Source organism: Hyaena hyaena, unplaced genomic scaffold (genome assembly GCF_003009895.1).
Source record: "Hyaena hyaena isolate Hyena2069 unplaced genomic scaffold, ASM300989v1 scaffold_14, whole genome shotgun sequence".
Classification (NCBI taxonomy): Eukaryota; Metazoa; Chordata; class Mammalia; order Carnivora; family Hyaenidae; genus Hyaena; species Hyaena hyaena.
Window position 1 is genome coordinate 2,779,318 of NW_024080646.1, and position 19,131 is coordinate 2,798,448.

The 19,131-nt window shown below is 41.9% G+C and overlaps 1 protein-coding gene across 3 annotated transcripts in view; it reads left to right on the forward strand.

Annotated features, from left to right (window-relative positions):
• Positions 1–6,348: 6,348 nt before the first annotated feature.
• Positions 6,349–19,131, forward strand: part of OSBPL1A (oxysterol binding protein like 1A) — a 239,018-nt gene continuing 226,235 nt past the window's right edge. Inside the window, exons 1-2 of one of the 3 annotated variants that reach the window (XM_039217817.1) lie at positions 6,349–6,400; positions 8,568–8,661. Coding sequence is in view for 1 of the 3 variants with exons in the window: in XM_039217802.1 (XP_039073733.1) it covers positions 12,305–12,314 (10 nt within the window). In the remaining 2 variants the exon portion in view is untranslated. Of the gene's footprint in view, positions 6,401–7,109; positions 7,280–8,567; positions 8,662–12,285; positions 12,315–19,131 lie in introns of those variants that run through there. The other 2 variants (XM_039217808.1, XM_039217802.1) reach the window with 2 other exon arrangements.

The window sequence follows — 19,131 nt, forward strand, 5'->3', positions numbered from 1 at the left end:
TTCTATACCGAAGCTCTTGCCCAGAATAAACTCCCACATTTTGTTTCTTGCTGCATCTTTCAAATTTCCTATGTGGAAGGTGCTCACTTCTCATTTCTTGGTGTTTCCTATCTAAGGTTGAGGCTGAGTGTCCATGCCACGACTTCTAAATATCTTCTCTATTCTAGTCCTCACTGATCTGGTCTTCCCAAATCTTTCGGGGTGTTACTGTGGCTTGTCTTTTTTGTTGGTTTTCATTGTATAACTTGCCTCCAACATTAGATTGTAAAATTCAGGAGGCCAAGAATTTTTATATAAATGTATCACAGTTTTGCTGTACTCCTTTGCCCCTTTCTCCAATCTGTTCCTTTTCTCTCCAATTCTCTTAGTTGAGAAAAAACTAGCTACCACCAGAGGGCAGTAGAGAGGTCAGAGAGACTAGGGAGGGGGGAAAAGGCCTTCGGTTTAGCAAAGGTGATATAATAGGACTTAACTAAGATTACTCTCTTTAGTTTCTTAGAAACAGATGTGATTTGCTTAATTATAGGCACTAAATTTTAAAAGAGAAAAGTACAAACTGTGTATCACAATGCCATGACCGGTTGGGACATGAGGACCGGCTGGAGCATCTTGGAATGTAAGCCTAGAAAAGGAAATCAAAGCAGCTCATGCTAGTTGTCTTAAATGTGAAAGGATCAGTAAACCTAACAGGTGAGCACTGTGGAGACATTTTCCTCTAGAAGAACTTGGCAACAGTAAGCATGTTGGAGTGGAGGTAGGGGGCTTCAAAGTTTGAGATTGTAGGGTTGGAAAACTTCTCCCTTCTTCCCTTCTAGGTTCTCTGGCTGGTCTAATGCTGAAATTGACATAAAACAGATTAATAGGAGAAAAACAAGTTTTATACTTACTGGAGCCCCATAAAAATATGAGACTCTGCTGCAGTCAGGTGATTGAGGCTTAGCTACCATCCTGAGCCAAGGAGAAGGAGGAGGTAGGGGTCTGGGGCTTCAAAGGGGACGAAGAGAGTTCACAAGAAGATGAAAAGAGTAAATGTTTGGTAAACAAATGTTTGCCATACCATGCAGATAAGTCTTTTCTGATATAAAACGTTCTCTGTAGTAACAGCTCTTCCTGGTACACACCCCTGATCTAAATTATTTTAGGCAGTTAAGAGGGAAGTAGGGGCACCTGGGTGGCTCAGTCAGTTAAGCGTCTGACTTCAGCTCACGTGATGATCTCATGGTTTGTGAGTTCCAGCCTCACGTAAGGGTCTGTGCTGACAGCTCAGAGCCTGGAGCCTGCTTCACATTCTATGTCTCCCTCTGCCTCTCCCCTGCTTGTGCTCTGTCTCCCTTTCTCCCTAGAATAAACAAACATTAAAAAAAATTTTTTTTTAAAGAGGGAAAGTGCTCATGGTTGGCTCAATCTTTTAAGCTGAGCTCAGGCTTATGAACCTGAAGCTCATGACTTCAGCTCAGGTCAAGATGTCACAATTGGTGAGTTAAAGCCCTGCATCAGGCTCTGCTCAGCACTGGTGCTCTGTGTCTTTCTCTCTCTCAAAAATAAATAAATATTTTTAAAAACTTTAAAAAGAGGGAAGTAAAAGTCTCTTCCTGAATTTGATGGATCCCTGTTGTCTTCAACTTGAAAATATCCACATGCCAAAGTGGCACATTCTGGGTGGTATAGTCTGTTCCCTCTCAAGCTGCACTGTGAAGTCTAGGGATCTTCCTTCTTCGGGTATGAAGAAGAATTAGAAGTGTTTACAGTAATGGAGAGAATAATAGTGTACGTCTGTGGTATATTTTAAAGATCAGAAAAAGCTACCCTACATATCACCTTCTTTGATCCCACATGTCTTGAGGCTTTTTAGAAGAATGGATTAGGAAAAAGGAAATTAAACTTAATGTGTTCGGCTTTATCTTGAGGACCAGCAGGTGAGGGGTGTGTGGAGCCAGCATTTGCCTCTGCGGGAGGGACATCTAACAGTAATTGTATTGGTGGGGGGTGGGGAACTGTTTGAGCTGCACTGTGAAACCATGATCTGCCCGTTCAGGAATTCCCCAGCCTCAGGCTGAGGAAAAGACTTATTCATAATGTGGTTGAGGGCAACTTGGCTTTAGGTTTGAGGTTAGACTAGCTGATTTCCGATGGCTCTTCCAAATCTAATATCCAGGAGTCTGTGATTTGTTCTACACTTCCAGTTCAGGCCCCAAGGTTGGTCCGCCAAATCCCTGTGCTGAGATCTTCATGACTTCAGTAAATGAACCACTATTTCATGCTATGGCAACTCATTGAGAGTAGGGCCTTGGACCTGGCTGTATCAGGTGTTGAAAGGTGACTCAGGACAGACAGTGGAGGTTAGTGAGGATGTTTTAGAAGGCTCAGAAGAGCAAGGAGAAGTAGACAGACCCTCAAGAAAGAGATAGCTTATGAAAAGAAACAGGGCTGTTTGTTAGAGATAAAGAACAAGAGAGATGAATGCAGGGAAGGGAGTAGGAGTGATATATTAGGCTCTTTCTGGGTTCAAGGAATAGAGCAGCACTCAGGTTTCATCGATGAAGAGCAGGATTTGTTGAAAGTAAAAACACCTGTGCTGCTCTGAAAGGTCGTTAAAGATACAACTGCAGCCACCTCTGGCGCCCTCTCAAGCACGGCACCTCACCCTTGGCTCCCTACTCTAGCGTTCCCGCACTTTGGGGTCTCTGTCATTCTCACTCCACATTTGCTTCTACTTCTGATCACCCTTTTTCTGTTCTCCTTCTTGCCGTTCTATGGTTTCTGTTTGTTCTCTGTCTTCACTTACCTCTATGCCTTTATTCATGTACCCTGGCTAAAGAATGTACTTTTCTAGGTGGTTCAGTAGGTTTAGCGTCCAACTTTGGCTCATGTCATGATCTCACGGTTCATGGGTTCGAGCCCCGCGTCCAGCTCTGTGCTGACAGCCAGCACAGAGCCTGGAGCCTGCTTTGGATTCTGTGTCTCCCTCTCTCTCTGACCCTCCCCTGACAGCTCACGCTGTCTCTCTCTCTCTCAGAAATAAAGAAAAAACATTTAAAAAAAATGTATTTGTCTACTTCATGGACAAATACTCCCAGAGGGAATCTAGATCATTTAATGCTACTTAGTAAAGACCTTTTTCTGCTGGGCAGAGAGTATCTACCAGATCTTTGGTAAACTTTTTTTTTTTTTAAATGTTTTATTTCTAGGAGAGAGAGAGACAGCGTGAGCAGGGAAGGGTCAGAGAGAGAGGGAGTCACAGACTGAAACAGGCTCCAGGCTCTGAGCTGGCAGTCAGCACAGAGCCAGACGCGGGGCTTGAACCCACAAACCGCGAGATCATGACCTAAGCGAAAGTCAGACGCTTAACCGACTAAGCCACCCAGGCGCCCCAGATCTTTGGTAAACTTAATAGAAAGGTACCATTCAGTTAGCCCTTGACCCTGTGCCTTCTGCTGAGCCAAGGACAGTAGGTTGCATAAGCAAGTTCTCAAAACAGGACTTTGGGTGGGGCAGACTCTGTGACTTTTTTTTTTTTTTAAATGTTTGGCTTTTTTTTTTTTTTTTTTTTTTTTTTTTTTTTTTTTTTTTTTTTTTTTTTTTTTTTTTGAGAGAGCACAAACAGGAGAGGGACATAGAGAGAGACACAGAATCTGAAGCAGGCTTCAGACTCCACGCTGGCAACACAGAGCCCATGTGGGGCTCAAACTCAAGAACTGCGAGATCATGACCTGAGCCAAAGTCGGACACTTACCCACTGAGCCATCCAGATGCCCCCAGACTCTGCAACTTCGAAGAAGGGGTAGTATTTAACAGTCAGGTACACTGGATGGAAAAATGGGGTGTATTCATGATGAATAGAGCTAAGGTTTAAAGGTGGAGCTGGAAACATTGCCCAAGGAGCCTTATGTCACAAGCTATGAAAGAGGAGGACTTGATTTAAACAAAAAAAAAGAGGCTTAAAGGGCATTTCTGTGATGGTGGCTGCCCATTAACCGTTGGCCCTTTTTTTGGTTATAGCACTGCACCAGGACACACACTCTCTCTCCCCACCCGTGTGTGTGTGTGTGTGTGTGTGTGTGTGTGTGTGTGTGTGTAGGTGAGGAGCTACTTCTATGGAAGGTAATCTTGTGGGATTGTCAGCCAAGGTGCCCAAAATCAGTCTCTCCTTCTCTTTCTTAATTTTCCCTCTTCTGAAGATAGGATAGGAAAACAAAAATAATCAGAATTTATTCTCATTTCCTAGAAAAGCTATAGACTGACTTCTCCTGCTGCTGTAATCCCTGGAAGTGCCCCAGCCCTGCCCTTGCCAGGCCAGATTTTCAGCTTTCTTTGATACTGCACTACATTCCCAATTTGTTTCAGTTAGCCAGGGTCAGTGCTCACTGCTTGCAACCAAGAAACTATAGGTATAGGGTGCCCTTCTAAGCTTCTTGTGTGGAGACCCAGCAAAATCAATCATTGGTGGAAGTTGAGTTACTTAGCCATCTGTAACTTGTCACCCCTAGGAACAGAGGGTCAGCACGGAATGAGGTCTAGATAAAAATAATTTAATATCTGGAAATATATCAACCCCCTTATTTTAGCTGTTAAATAAACTTAATGGTACAAATGACAGAGAAAAACCTCCTGACCTCATAGCATTTATGGTCTGGAGTTCATAATAACTACAAAGTACTTAATCTGTAGGGGAGGGTTAATTTCCCCCACCCAAACAATTGATCTGGACGTGCCTGGTGACATCTGACCTACTTTTTCAGCATTCCAGGCAGTAATTACCCAAAGCCCTCCCCAAAGTCTCAGTCTATAAATTCCTCCTTTTTATAAGATTTAACAAGCCTTTAGTGTGCTCCTGCAGCACTTCAAAGTCACACTAGCATCAGGGGAGTGTTTTTAAAACATGGAATGTACATAGTGCTTTCTGGACTGTTTCAGTCTTTAGACAGAACTACAGGGATACGAGTGTCAGGTACCGTAGTCTGGAGGGAATAGCTGGGACGTGGGGAGAACAGTGGTAGAAAGGTGTGGGCTCCCAAGTTTATTGAATGAAGCAAATGGAAGAGTACCAGCTGGATCTAGTGTGAACCAGACAATGGGCAATTCTGAAGTATATCATGCTCTAAAGAACAGTAGCCACCTCTTCCCCCCCAGCCCCATCCCAATTGGGTCTGGTGGCATGGGAACGGCAGAGCAAAGACTTAGTTACTCCCAAAGCCCCTTTCCATACATCTAGAGCTTCCACTTCTATCTCTGCTTACACGCATTGCAGCTAAGGATGATATAGTTACTTTAATATGCTCTGTCAAATTAAAATACCTACTTTGTCAAAAGCTCAGAAGAGACTTTGGAGGAATTATTGCTTCCAGAGGTTCTATATCTGCCAAATGTTTCTCAAGAAAGAGTATACCATGATTGGGGAAATACAGTGATTTCTTTGTTGTTCTAGAACAGCACTCACCGGTATGGTAGCTGCTAGCCACATGTGGCTATTAAAATTAATTACAATTTAGAAATCAGATCTTTAGTCACACTAGCTAGATTTCAAGAGCTCAGTTTGGCACATGTGACTACTATATTGTGTACTGACTACTATATTGGACAGGATAGAATCATAGAACATTTTTGTCATTTCCAACATTTCCGTGCAGAAAATTCCACTGGACAGCAGTATTCTACAATAAGAATTGTTAACACCTTTGTTGTGTTTCCATCTTACTAGTCGGCAATATTCCTTTATTAGTAAATGTAATGATTACCTTCTGTTACCTCCATCCTCTTATTTGGCTAGGATCTGTTTTCATTTACTTATTCAAGAGAGTACAGTGAATTGAAAAACTGTGAGTAGTGAATTTAGGCATTTAAGTATAGTGAGAATGAAGCCTTTCCTAGAATTTTGTGGAAAATTATTTCAGTGGTCAATTTTTATTTTGGCTGTGAAGATAATTCAGTATCCTTAGAAAATAAATTCTGATGTACTTAGGCAAAAGAGTGCCTCAATTACCCCACATTTTGCAGTTGAAGTATTGTACTACTCAAGTGCATTTTTTTTGTTAATAAGAGATGCTAGCCTGGGAAATACAAGCAAGGCTCCAAAAACATTCCAAGAAAACTGCCACATGACATATCACATGTAGCATATAAGTTCTCAATAGTGTTTCCAAAATGGAATTGACAGGAAAACTACAGCCCCTTAAAAAATAATACTTATTCATTAATTTTTCATTACAAAATGTTCATTAAATATATTGGAAAATACAAAAAAGTTGGACAAGTTTTTGCATGCTCATAATTTCCTTTGTTTTAATTAAGCATACTTTTTTTTTTTTTTACAGTTGTCATTATACTAGAGTTTGAAGCTTCATGTTGAAGACTGCATAATTAAGTCTTCTGGCTAGACCTGTTATGAATCGACTCTTAAGAGGTGGATTTTTATGAAAGATTTTTTGATGGGGGGTAGGAGGGGAAGGAAACTTTATAAATCCTGGTGACTTTAAGCATCCTTCGCTGCTATCTATCTTGTAACAGTTACACCTGTATGGCATTTTAAGCCCATCCTTCGACACGTGAAAAGAAAAAGGGGTGTAGTTAATTTACAAAGCGAATTAAGTTCTCGTGGGTAAAGTCGCAACCAAAGCAGGAAAGAAAAACATCTAGGCAGCTGCGTGATGTATTTATTTAATGACAAATTTCCAGAGCATTAGCCCAATATTTATATTCGCTTCGGCAGGGGAGGGAGCCTTTCCACTCTCCGCCTCAGCTCCCAAGTATCAGATCCACCCCTTCTTCCGAGTCAGGGGTTTGGTGAGAAGAGCATAAGCCTTCACAACTCCTGGCACCCCTTGCTTGGCAAAGCCTGGGCTGGGGTGGGAGTGGGGGCCTGGGGTCCCAGTGGGACCCGGGCGTGCGGGGGCGGGGCGTGCCGGGCGGGGGCGTGCCGGGCGGGGGCGTGCCGGGCGGGGGCGTGCCGGGCGGGGGCGTGCCGGGCGGGGGCGTGCCGGGCGGGGGCGGGGCCCCGGCGCGCCGGTCACGTGCCGCAAGGGCCTGGCGCAAGTAATCCCGGCGCGCGCGCGCTCGTGGCGCGGGCGGCGTGGAGGGGCGGCGCCGCCTCGCGGAGTAGTGCCTGGCAGCCTCACGCTCCGCCCCGTTCCGGGCTCCGGCACTCGGGAGACCGTCCTTCCGCGGGGCCGCGAGTCCTCCGGTAGTGCCAGCCAGAGTCGGTGCCGGCCGCTTCATCGACGTGGGGAAGCCTGCGGTCGGGGCCCCCGCCACGGGAGCTCCGGGAGCCCGGGTGACCGCGTAGGTCAGTTTCCGTGGCCGGTTCCTGTGCGAGCGCGTTCCCCCCTGCCTGGTACGCGGGGAAAATCTGTCATCCCCTGGTGGGGCGTGCGCGGGCCTCTCGCGCGCGTCTTCTAGGACGGTCTGAGTCGTGACGCTGTGCTCCCACACCGAGCTAGGCTTCCTTGTGGCCGCGGGCTCTCCAGTGCTGCAAAGTTAGTTGTTGAAAGTAGCAAGATGTTGGCGTTTGTTGCGCTTCCACTCGGGGTGCAACGACTTCGTGCTGGTGCTACATGTGTTTCCTATCAAGTCGTCAGCTGTGTGCTTTCTCAGTACTTTGATGTGTGCATCATAACTTTTAGTTTCCTACTACCAAGAGGAGAGGATTGAATCTCAGTGGAAGTCACGAGCTGTCCATGTGACCATTCTCACGGTGTACCTCGTGGTCACTTCGACAAGCATGGAAGACTATCAAAGGGATTCAGAAACAGTTATGAAAGATTGCAGCTGCACTATAGAAAAAGATTCATTTACCCGGTGGCCTTGTTGATTGGCAGAAGGCGTTGAAAAGGGTTTTTCTGATTTAATTAATATTAGTTTTTCGTTCTCAAAGTCGTTGCTTTATGCAGACTATATTGTGAAGTTGAACCGTTGGCAATGTGGTGTTGAATGGAGACTGCTCAAATTTAGCACATTTAGCTGAAGACTTTTTTTAAAAAAAATTATTTTGTTTCTGAGATAGAAACAGCGTGAGCAGGGGAGGTTCAGAGAAGGAGATACAGAATCTGAAACAGGCTCCAGGCTCTGAGCTGAGCCCGATGCAGGGCTCGAACCCACGAACCATGAGATCATGACCTGAGCCGAAGTCCAACGCTTAACCGACTGAGCCACCCAAGCTAAAAGGCTGTTGTGGATAGTTGGTAATATCTAAAATCAGTGATGTGGTTTGTCTGAAAACTTAAGCCTTAGCATTCTAGTTGATTTATTCTTGACAGAGTTCAGAATAATCTCACCTCTTTACTAAGCATTGGGAAGATAGTTTTGTCAATTTGTTTTGAGGGCTAGCAATGTTTGCGTTCTAACCCTGAGAGCAACGAATTTTATGCAGGTAGTATTGTAGGTATAATTTATGCATCCCTCCCCCCGAAAATTTTAAAGCTCTCTGTGTTAATTACAGAATGGTTACAAAATCCACCTTCTTTCCATCCCCTAGTTGTAAACTAGGAGCTCTATCTACAATCTACAGGAAACAAAAAACAAAACTGTCAGTAACAGCTTTAAATTTTATCATCTTTTTGTTTTCTCCCTGGCAGCACTGAACATTTGATATCCAAAACAGGAGGTAACTGCCGCAAGTTGAGAGGATTTATCTGAAGCAGTTGTAATTCTGTGTAGTCTTCTGCCAAGGTCAGTTTATCAGATGACACTTGCCTAAATATCTCAGCAGAATCTTGTCAGTGGAAATTTATGGTGGGTGGCTAATCCTGGTCTCTGGAGGCCCTTCAGTCTTGGAGGTATTATTCAAGCAGTACTTACACCTGTAATTCATAGCAGCTAGATGTTTCTATGAAAACATTGCTCCCCCCACTCTGCCCTTAAGGCAAAGGGGGAATACTTGTTTGGAATCAACAAGTAGGTAGAAGAATACAGCTGGTTGTTGTTGTTTTGTTTTGTTTTTGAGGAATAACATGGTGCAGTGTTAGAGAAGTTAAAATTTTTCTTCTTGTGGCTTTATTTAACTTATAGAAACATCTGTATATTTAATTATTATCTTTTCAAGTTGGAACTCTGTGACCCTTTCTTATCTCTTGACATCACTAAAAGCTGAGCTTTTGTACATTCTATGGATTCACTGAGAAAAGTAGTAGAAGGTAGAAATCTGCTTAAGAAATAACATGGAAAGGAAAGAATGAGCTGGCACATGCACAGGAGAAATGGTTGATGTGGTTAGGGACCTTGTCAGTTCTTTCAAGCCAAGTCCATTGGAAGTCAGAACTTTATTGATGACTAGTAAATTTTTTCCAGTTCCTAGAACGAAGGCTGGTGTTAGCAGTGTAGTCACTAGCGTATGCGAGTCTTGAGAGAATTCATTACAGAAGTGTTAGAAAACATGCGCTCTGTTACAGTTTATATTGATGGTCATGATGTCATATAAGTATCTTTCACGATGCTCTTGATCCCTAGAAATGTTGGATTTTCCCTCACTCATCTGACCTCAACCACCAGTTAGGTGGGCAAGTATAAGAAATAGTTCTAAAGCTTTTTCATTGTAGTTGACATATAATGATTAGTTTCAGGTGTACAACATAGTTCCTATACAGTTCTGTATATTAAGCTATGCTTACCATGATAAATGTAGTTACCATCTGTCACCATACAATTTTTATGTTTTTAGTAAGAGGAACTACTAGGTCACTGGCTTTGAGTTCTTGTACATATCAGCCAGCAAATAGGAAATTACTATGTAGTGAAAACAGTCTTTGTCTATTTTCCAATCATGTGACAATGGAAAGTAGCCACATGTTTTTACTTTGTTATTTAAAGTTTTTCTTTAAAGAGAAACTTCTGACTATATGATAGATAACAGGTCAGAATTACTATGTATACATAATTAAAGTTTGGAGCTTTATCATTAAAAGGTAGCAATAAATCTCATTGTTAGAGTATTTTTGCTGTCTAGAACTGGATTTGTCTAATGTATGGACTTCTCTGCTCTTTGCTTCTACAGATCCAAACTGTTTGAAACAGTAGTTAGTAGTTCTCAGAATCTATCAAGTTCAGTGCAAATCAGGGTTGCATCTAAGAGTTCTTGGTTATCAAAGCACACAAAATGTGTAGCAACCTAAGGTTAGTTTAAACAGTTTCATAAAGCAAGGCCCAGAAGCTTATATAATTTTCACAAATTTTGATTAATACTTTCAACCAAATAAAGATAAATACACAGCAAGCGGGATCATTCTTTTACTATGTTAGTATGACATCTAAGTCCATAACAAGTATGAATAAGAGAAGTGTAAATATGTCCTATGTAAAGTAAATAATTTGGTATAAATGTTTTTACATTGTCTTCAGTGGTTTACAAACTGTAGTGTTACATACTGCAATTTTAGGTCCCTGTCTATCATTTCTCCTCCAAAGGACACGAGCTGTTTATCAGGGCACAAAGTCTTATTGGAAGGAATTTGTAAAGTTTCACTGTATTAAAAGTTAAGTGACTTTTAATTGAACTTTACATTTTTAAAAGGAGGAAGTGAGTACTTCCTAAAGTGGACATGACAATTTGTTTTCCTTAAATTGTCATGTTTTGGCTAATTCCTTTTAGTAAATAAAGCTTCTAAAACTGAGGAGATTAAGCCAGAATTCAGATTTAACTTCCTTAATGCTCACACAGGAACAATAACTAGAATCCGTGGCCTTTAATTTTAGAGGCTGAATTGAGTTTTATGGAATATATAGCACTAATAACGTTACGTGCCTTGATTAGAAGTTCTAGATTATGGTTATGGCTTTATTGTCAAACACTTGTCAAGTAACTTTACCTCTGTACTTTTTGGGTTTTTTTTTTTTTATTTCTAAAATCAGTGTAAGGTTAAATATGAATATGCCAGTGTTGAATTTCTAAAACAATGTATTTGTGTAACTGTTATCCCAAATTTATAGTTGTATACATTTTATATATGTATATATGTACACATAGATATATCAACATTAGAAAACTCACTGATTGTTTGCTAGGAGTTAGTAAGAATGAGGACAAAATTTATTTTCTTGCTATTGCTGTGTTTTTACATAGTGTAATTTTTATATTTTCCTCACATTAAAAGAATATAATAACAGGAAAGAAAAAAGTCTAAGCAGCTAGCTACATTAGAATGCAGTGCTCAGTGCACTACAGATTTTTATGTTAGATTTAGTTTGTAAAATATGTTCATAAAGGGACCCCTGGGTAGCTCAGTCGGGTAACTGTCTGACTTTGGCTCATGTCATGATCTCACAGTCTGTGGGTTTAAGCCCCATGTCAGGCTCTGTGCTGACGGCTCAGAGCCTGGAGCCTGCTTCAGATTCTATGTGTCCCTCTCTCTTTGCCCCTACCCCCCTTGCTTTCTGTCTCTGTCTCTCAAAATAAAATTTAAAGACATTAAAAAAGTTAAAAAAAAAAGTTCATAAATAAATTTAATTTTTCTTACTATTCAAATTCCTAGCATACAGTGTGTTTCAAATATTGTTGTAATAATATCAAGCATAAAAGCAGTATCTGAGAACTTTTAATTTTTTTATGTTTGTTTATTTTTGAGAGAGACAGAGCATGAGCAGGGGAGGGGCAGAGAGAGAGAGAGAGAGATAGAATCCAAAGCAGGCTCTAGGCTCTGAGGTGCCAGCACAGAGCCCGATGCAGGGCTCGAACCCACCAACTATGGGATCATGACCTGAACCGAAGTCCAACACTCAACTGACTGAGCCATGCAGGTGCCCCTGAGAATTTTTAAAATAATCACAACATGTGGTCAATTTTGAATAATTAGGTTCCTTTTGACTTTAATAGAACAAAAACCATTTGACAGTTTTAAGAACCATATTTCAGATGCTTCCTGAATTTCTTCCACTGTAAAATACACATAACATAGAATTACCCTTTTAACCATTTAAGTCTACTGTTCAGTGGCACTGAGTAATTAACATCCTTGTGCAACCACTGCCACTGTCCATCTCCAGGATTATTTCATCATCCCAAACAGAAACTGTGTAACCACGAAACCCTATGCACTCCCTCCTTCAGCTCCTAGGCACCACTATCCTATTTTCTGTGAATGTGTCTACTCCAGGTACCTCATGTAAATAGAATCATTTAATATTTGTCCTTTTGTGTCTAGTTTCACTTAGCGTATTGTGTGCAAGGTTGGTTCCTCCATGTTGTAGCATGTGTCAGAATTTGCTTCCTTTTCAAGGGTGAATAATAATCCATTGTATGTATATACCACACTTTTTCTAGTCACCTGTCACTGGACACTTAGATTGCTTCCACCTCTTGGCTATTGTGAAGAATGCTGCTATGAACACGGGTGAGCAATTATCTGTTCAAGTCTGTGCTCTAACGCTTTTGGGTACATTGTGTGTCATATGGTAATTCTTAATTTTTGAGAAATTTCTATACTTTCCTGACAGTTTATGATGCCCAGTTAAATGTTATGTGTATGATTGAGTCAAGTTAACATGGATGTCTTTGAATTTTAACTTTTTAAATATCATTAAGAACTTGAAGACAAATTGTTATTTTGAGTCTTTGGTACTCAGGTGAATTAACTCTGATTGTTGAACTTTATTATCTTTTTACTTTTTAATTTTTTTTTATGTTTATTTTGAGAGAGATAGCAAGCAGGGGAGGGGAGGGGAGGGGGGGGAGAGAGAGAGAGAGAGAGAGAGAGAGAGAGAGAGAGAGAGAGAGGGAGAGGGAATCCCAAGCAGGCTACACACTGTCAGCATGGAGCCTGATGTGGGGCTTGAACTCATGAACTATGAGACCATGACTTGAGCCAAACTCAAGAGTTGGAAGCTTAACCAGCTGAGCCACCCAGGTGCCCCAAACTTTACTACCTTTGATTTCTGTAGGAATTTTCTACATTGATTCTGTAGACATTAAACTTGAATACTAAAGAAAAGTAGCAGTTCAACTTCTGATAGACTTCCAACCAAATTTAGCAAGTCATGACTGTCCTTTAGGCTCCAAGTTTTAGGGTCTTTGCCAGGATCTCAGAGTTGTTAAGTGCTATAGAATTTATCTGCTGTATTGAGGGGGCATTTAGTGGCACAGACCATCAAGTATGGGGACCAGTCTAATTAGGTAATTTACAGTGTTTATAAAACAACAAAATAAATAATTTAGAAGCCTAGCTTCCTCAGTGGACCTCAGAGGAGAGGAAACTAGGCAAAATAGTCTGTGGTTTCCCAGTTTTTGAAGCTCAAACTGTTTTTTGTCTAGTTGGTTCCTTGAAAACATTCTCTTCGTTGTTAAAAATCTTACTAATCTTAAATTTTTTTAATGTTTATTTTTGAGAGAGAGACAGAGACAGATGCAAGCGGGGAAGGGTCTGAGAGAGAGGGAGACACAGAAACTGAAGCAGGCTCCGGGCTCTGAGTGGTCAGCACAGAGCCTGATGCAGGGCTCAACTCCTAAACCATGAGATCATGACCTGAGCCGAAGTCAGACGCTTACCCTACCATGCCACTCCAGTGCCCCCAAATCTCCTTAATCTTAAAAACAAAGCTTGGAATTGCATGAATGTGGAAAGAGCAGTTGAAAATCTCCACAAAGTGGTGATGAAAAACACAATGGCAGTAAGCTATTACTCAGATCCATTCTGATCAGCTGCAGTAAGGGATTGCTTGTCTTTTTTTTCTCTTATATGTCAGAGACCAAGCCCTTTTCTGAAATAAGCTTGTGATTCCAGAGAATGTTTTTTAAAACAAAGTCTGTTCAGCATGTGAATTTGGATTCTTTTGTTTTTCTTCTAAAGTCAACTATTAGTCATAGGTATCAGTTCATAAATTAGAGATGCATCAAGTTAAAAAATATTAATCCTTAGTAATCCTAGAGTAGATTTTTTAAAAGTTCTTTTTCTGTGACCGATAAGAAAAAGCCTTCATTAGGAATGCCTGGATGGCTCAGTTGGTTAAGTGTCTGACTTTGGCTCAGGTTATGTTCTCAAAGTTCATGAGTTTGAGCCCCATGTCTGGCTCTGTGCTGATGGCTCGGAGCCTAGGGTTTACTTTAGATTCTGTATCTCCCTCTCTCTCTGTTCCTACTCTGCTCATGCGCTCTTTCTTTCTCTCAAAATAAAGATTAAAACAATTTAAAAAACCTTCATTAATTGTTAATAAATAAAAGTGTACCACTTAAAGGCATTGCGTTTAGGCCTTCCGATAGGGAGACTTGATGCTTTGTTCTCAGAGAACTAAATCCACATCCATTCATCTGTCTGTCTATCTATTTAACGTTTGATTATCTGCTGTGTTTTGGGCACCTTGCTAGGTACTAGAAATATGGGGAACATAATAGACATGAGACCCTTGTGCCATTCAAGTTTACAGGGAGTGCAGTGTAAGGAGAGCCAAAGAAATGACCCCAAGAATACTTGCAGGCTGACGTGTGGTAAATACAGTGAGGGATCTAGTTGAGATTGGGAATGAAGAGAGAGCAAGGCAGACTTCTTGAGAGAGGTGGGTAGTAATTGATTTATATACTTATTCCTACAGTATTTATAAGTTCCCCCTAGTATAAGGCCTAGTTTTATTCATTAATGAGCCAGCAGAGCTCAGGACCATACCTAGAATGTGGTATTCCTGGAATGTGGTCAGCGCTCAATCCAGTATTTGCTGCTTCATCTCCTTGTGGGGCACAAGTGTTAGGCGGGAGGGGGGGGGGGTGCTGGTGCTGGTTGGGAAGCTGCAGCTTCTTGGGCACGTCACACTGGACACCTTCCCAGCCCATGCTGACTGACTACCTGGATGCCTGCCGAAGGCACGTGGTTTAAGATCCTAGTGGATATTCTAAAATTCAAGTCTGCCTTGTCAGCAGTGGGCTTTGCGTTCTGATTCTTGAATGGAGAAAGAAGTTGCCATGAATGGTTTTATGCCTCGGTTTAGAACAGTTTTTGTAGCTTAGTTGGAAGGAACAGGACGATGAATATGCTGGTCATACTGCTAGCATTTTAGGAAGTTTACTGAGTTTTTAAATCCCAGGTCTGTGTGTGCCACTGAGAAATTACCTTGCTAAAATATATTCTTAACTGTTTTCTGCTCCTAACATGAAATGATTTGTTTATGAAAGTAAGTTTTAAATGTATATGTGGTTTGGGGGCGCCCGGGTGGTTTTTGGTGGCTCTTGGTTTCTGCTCAGGTCATGATCTCATAGCTTCATGGGTTTGAGTCCTGCGGGAGGTGTGCTGACAGCACAGGGCCTGCTTGGGATTCTCTCTCCCCCTCTCTCTGCCCCACCCCCACTTGCACTTTTTCAAAATAAACATTAAAAATGTATATATTTAAATGTATATGTGATTTTATAGACTTGTTTCTACAGGGAGAGGAGAAAGTGTCCGTCTCCTTCCCACCCCTGCCACCCCTTTCTTGGGTCAGAGAAGTTTTTAAAAACAATATAGAGAAAATGCAGTTTGGAACTTATCTTCAAGGATTTACTTAAGTCCTAAAATTTACAGACCACAAACCTTTAGAATTGGGTTGGCCTGCTGATAGGCTAATTAGTTTTGATAGATGTGGTGTTAAAATTGCTTTGAAAATGGCAGAGTGTCCAGATTGCTTTAAGAATGTTTTTTAATCAAACAGCCACCTGCATTAAAATCTATGGGCATTAAGCAGAGAACAGCGAGAGATTCCCCCCCCCCCCCCGGGTTTTGGTGAAATTTAACCAAGGCCTGGTTTCCTTCAAGATAATCTGTTTTATTTGCCTCTATTACACCCCGCCACCCACTCATCCTGTCTTATAGTAAGAGTTCTCTCCCTTGTTAAGATGCCCAAGAACGTGTTTCTGGTCTGAGGGAATCGGTAGCCATGGGACAGGAGCTCTTCCTGGGCTGTCTGGCTTTGCCCACCGGCCCTTAAGTACCATCTCCCTGCCCCCGGTCTCAGTGCCATGCCCCCTTCTTGGGCTTTTCATCCACTCACTTTAGGCACCTCTAGGATCTTTTCAATCCCGCACGCCTCCTTTCTCCTACGTATCAAGCTTTTCCTGTTTCTCGCCCTTGCCCCACAGCTGTTAACATGTGCCCAGCTATCCTAAGTCTGGAGCTAACACTAGCTCTTCAGAACAAAGCTCCTTTAAAGGAGCCTGCTGTCCTCTCTCCTCATTCACTCCTCAGTGTACCCACACCTGCTTTTGTCTGTACCCTTGACTTCATCAGTGTCCTCTGATTCACCAAGACCGGCCAGTGATTTCCTACCTGGTCTTGTGCTGCCTTTACCGTTTCACACCCATCTGGCTTCTTTGAAGCTCGGTCCTCTCTTGGTTTCAGTGCTGTCACCCTCTGTGTCCCCATTTCCAACCTTGGTCCTTCTCTGCTAGATCGTAGTCACAGGTCTCGTTCCCCTTAAATGTTGGACTGCTCCAAGCGAGGGATCTCATCTACTCCTGTGACCACTGCTGGGCTGAGAGTCCCACCGTGTGAATTCCAGTCTGCAACTGCGTGCTTCTCACAGTGCTCTCTGGACCTCTCCCCCTCCAGTTCCCACAGGAATCTCAGACTCCCAACGGCCGGCATGGACTCCCCTCTCCTTTCCTAACACCTGTCCATGTTAGCAACTTCTTCCCCCTGCTGGTCTTGGAGAACTTTTCATTCCTCAGGTTCCAGCTTAAACATCACCTTCTCTGTGATTCCTTCTCTAACCAAAGCAGATGAAGAGTGAACCATGCTCTTCTCCTGTACAACCACTGTCCCTTGCACACATTACTACTCATGACACATGTTGGTATGATGATTGGCCTGTCCTTTGCCCACGTTCCTATTCATGGCACGTGTTGGTCTGTCTGGTGACTGGCCTGTTTCTGAGGGGCAGAGACTGTGTTCTCATCGTTGTGCCTCCTGCCAGGCAGCCCATCTTGGGTAAGTATTAACAAACATTTGTTAGGTACATCTTATCCCAGTCCCTGCATTTATGAGCCGCTGTTGGGGTTAATATATTACAGTGGACTGTTTATGTGGGTAAGGTTTAGGGGCGCCTGGGTGGCTTAGTCGGTTAAGCGTCCGACTTTAGCTTAGGTTACGATCTCGCGGTTCGTGGGTTTGAGCCCCGCGTCGGGCTCTGTGCTGACTGCCAGCTCAGAGCCTGGAGCCTGTTTCAGTCTGTGACTCCCTCTCTCTCTGACCCTCCCCTGCTCACACTGTCTCTCTCTCTCCTAGAAATAAATAAAAACATTAAAAAAAAAATTTATGTGGGTAAGGTTTATTTTTTATTTTATTTTGGTCATCGTGATAAGTGTTCCTTTAAATCTCTATCCCTGATTTCCCCCTTTCCCTTACCCACATTCCCTCCAGTAACCATCAGTTTATTCTTTATAGGTAGGAGACTGTTTCTTTGCCTGTCTCATTTTTCCCCCTTTGCTCATTTGTCTTGTTTCTTAAATTCCACATATGAGTGAGATTACATGGTATTTGTCCTTCTCTCACTTATTTTGCTTAGCATTATACTCTAGCTACATCCATGTTGTTGCAGATAGCAAGATTTCATTCTTTTTTATGGCTGAATAATATTCCATCGTGTGGGTGGGTGTAATCACACATCTTTATCCACTCATCTATCAGGGGACATTTGAGCTGCTTCCAGAGTTTGGCTATTGTAAATAATGCTGCAATAAACACAGGGGTGCTTGCATCCCTTTGAATTAGTGTTTTTAAAACTTTTTGGATGAATACCCAGTAGTGCTATTCCTGGATTGTAGGGTAGTTCTAATTTTTCTTAATGTTTATTCATTTTTGAGAGACAGAGCACAAGTAGGGGAGGGGCAGAGAGAGAGGGAAACACAGAATCCAAAGAGACTCCAGGCTCTGAGCTGTTAGCACAGAGCCTGACGCGGGGCTCGAACCCACGAACTGTGAGATCATGACCTGATGAAGTCAGATGCTCAACTGACTGAGACACCCAGGCACCCCTAGGGTAGTTCTATTTTTAATTTTTTGAGGAACCTCCATACTGTTTTCCACAGTGGCTTTGTCAGTTTGCATTTCCACAAACAGTACAAAAGGTTTCCTTTTTCCCCACATCCTCACCAACACTTGTTATTTCTTGTGTTACTGATTTTAGCTGTTCTGGCAGGTGTAAGGTGATATTTCAGTGTAGTTTTGATTTCATTTCCCTGATGATGGGTTATGTTGAGCATCTTCCCATGTGTCCATTGACCATCTGTATGTCTTAGGAGAAATGTCTGTTCATATCTTCTGTCCATTTTTTATTGGGTTTTTTTTTTTTTTTGGTGTTGTATAAGCTCTCTCTATATATATATAACATATATTTTTAATTAATCTGTGCCCTATTGTGGGGCTCGAACTCATGACCATAAGATCAAGAGTTACAAAGTCCTCCAACTGAGCCAGCCAGGTGTCACTAAGGTTTTTATATATTTTGGATACGTATTTTATCAGATATGTCACTCGCAAAATCTTCTCCCATTCAGTAAGTGGCCTTTTATTTTTGTTGATGGTTTCCTTTGCTGTGCAGAAGCTTTTTATTTTGATGGTTCCCCAGCAGTGTATTTTTACTTTTTTGTTTCCTTGTCTCAGGACACATCTAGAAAAATGTTGCCATGGCCAGTGTGTGAGAAATTACTGCCTGTACTCTCTTCTATGATTTCTGTGGTTTCATGCCTCATATTTAGGTCTTTAATCCATTTTGAGTTAATTTTTATGTGTGGTGTAAGACAGTGATCCAGTCTTATTCTTTTACGTGTGGCTGTCCAGTTTTTCCAATATCATTTGTTGAAGAGACTATATTTTTCCCATTGTATATTATTGTCTCCTTTGTTGGAGATTAATTTATCATATAACTGTGGGTTTATTCTGGGCTCTTTAGTGTGTTCCATTGATCTATGTGTCTGTTTTTTTGCCTTTATCATACTGTTTTGATTACTACAGCTGAGTAATATGTGTTGAATTCTAGGATTGTGATACCTCCAGTTTTATTCTTTTTCAAAATTGCTTTGGCCAGTTGGAAGTCTTTTGTAGTTCCATAGAAGTCTTAGGATTGATTGTTCTAGTTCTATGAAAAATGCTGTTGGTATCTTTTTTTTAAAAGTTTATTTTTGAGAGAGAGAGACAGAGCATGAGTAGGGGAGGAGCAGAGAGAGAGGGAGACACAGAATCTGAAACAGGCTCC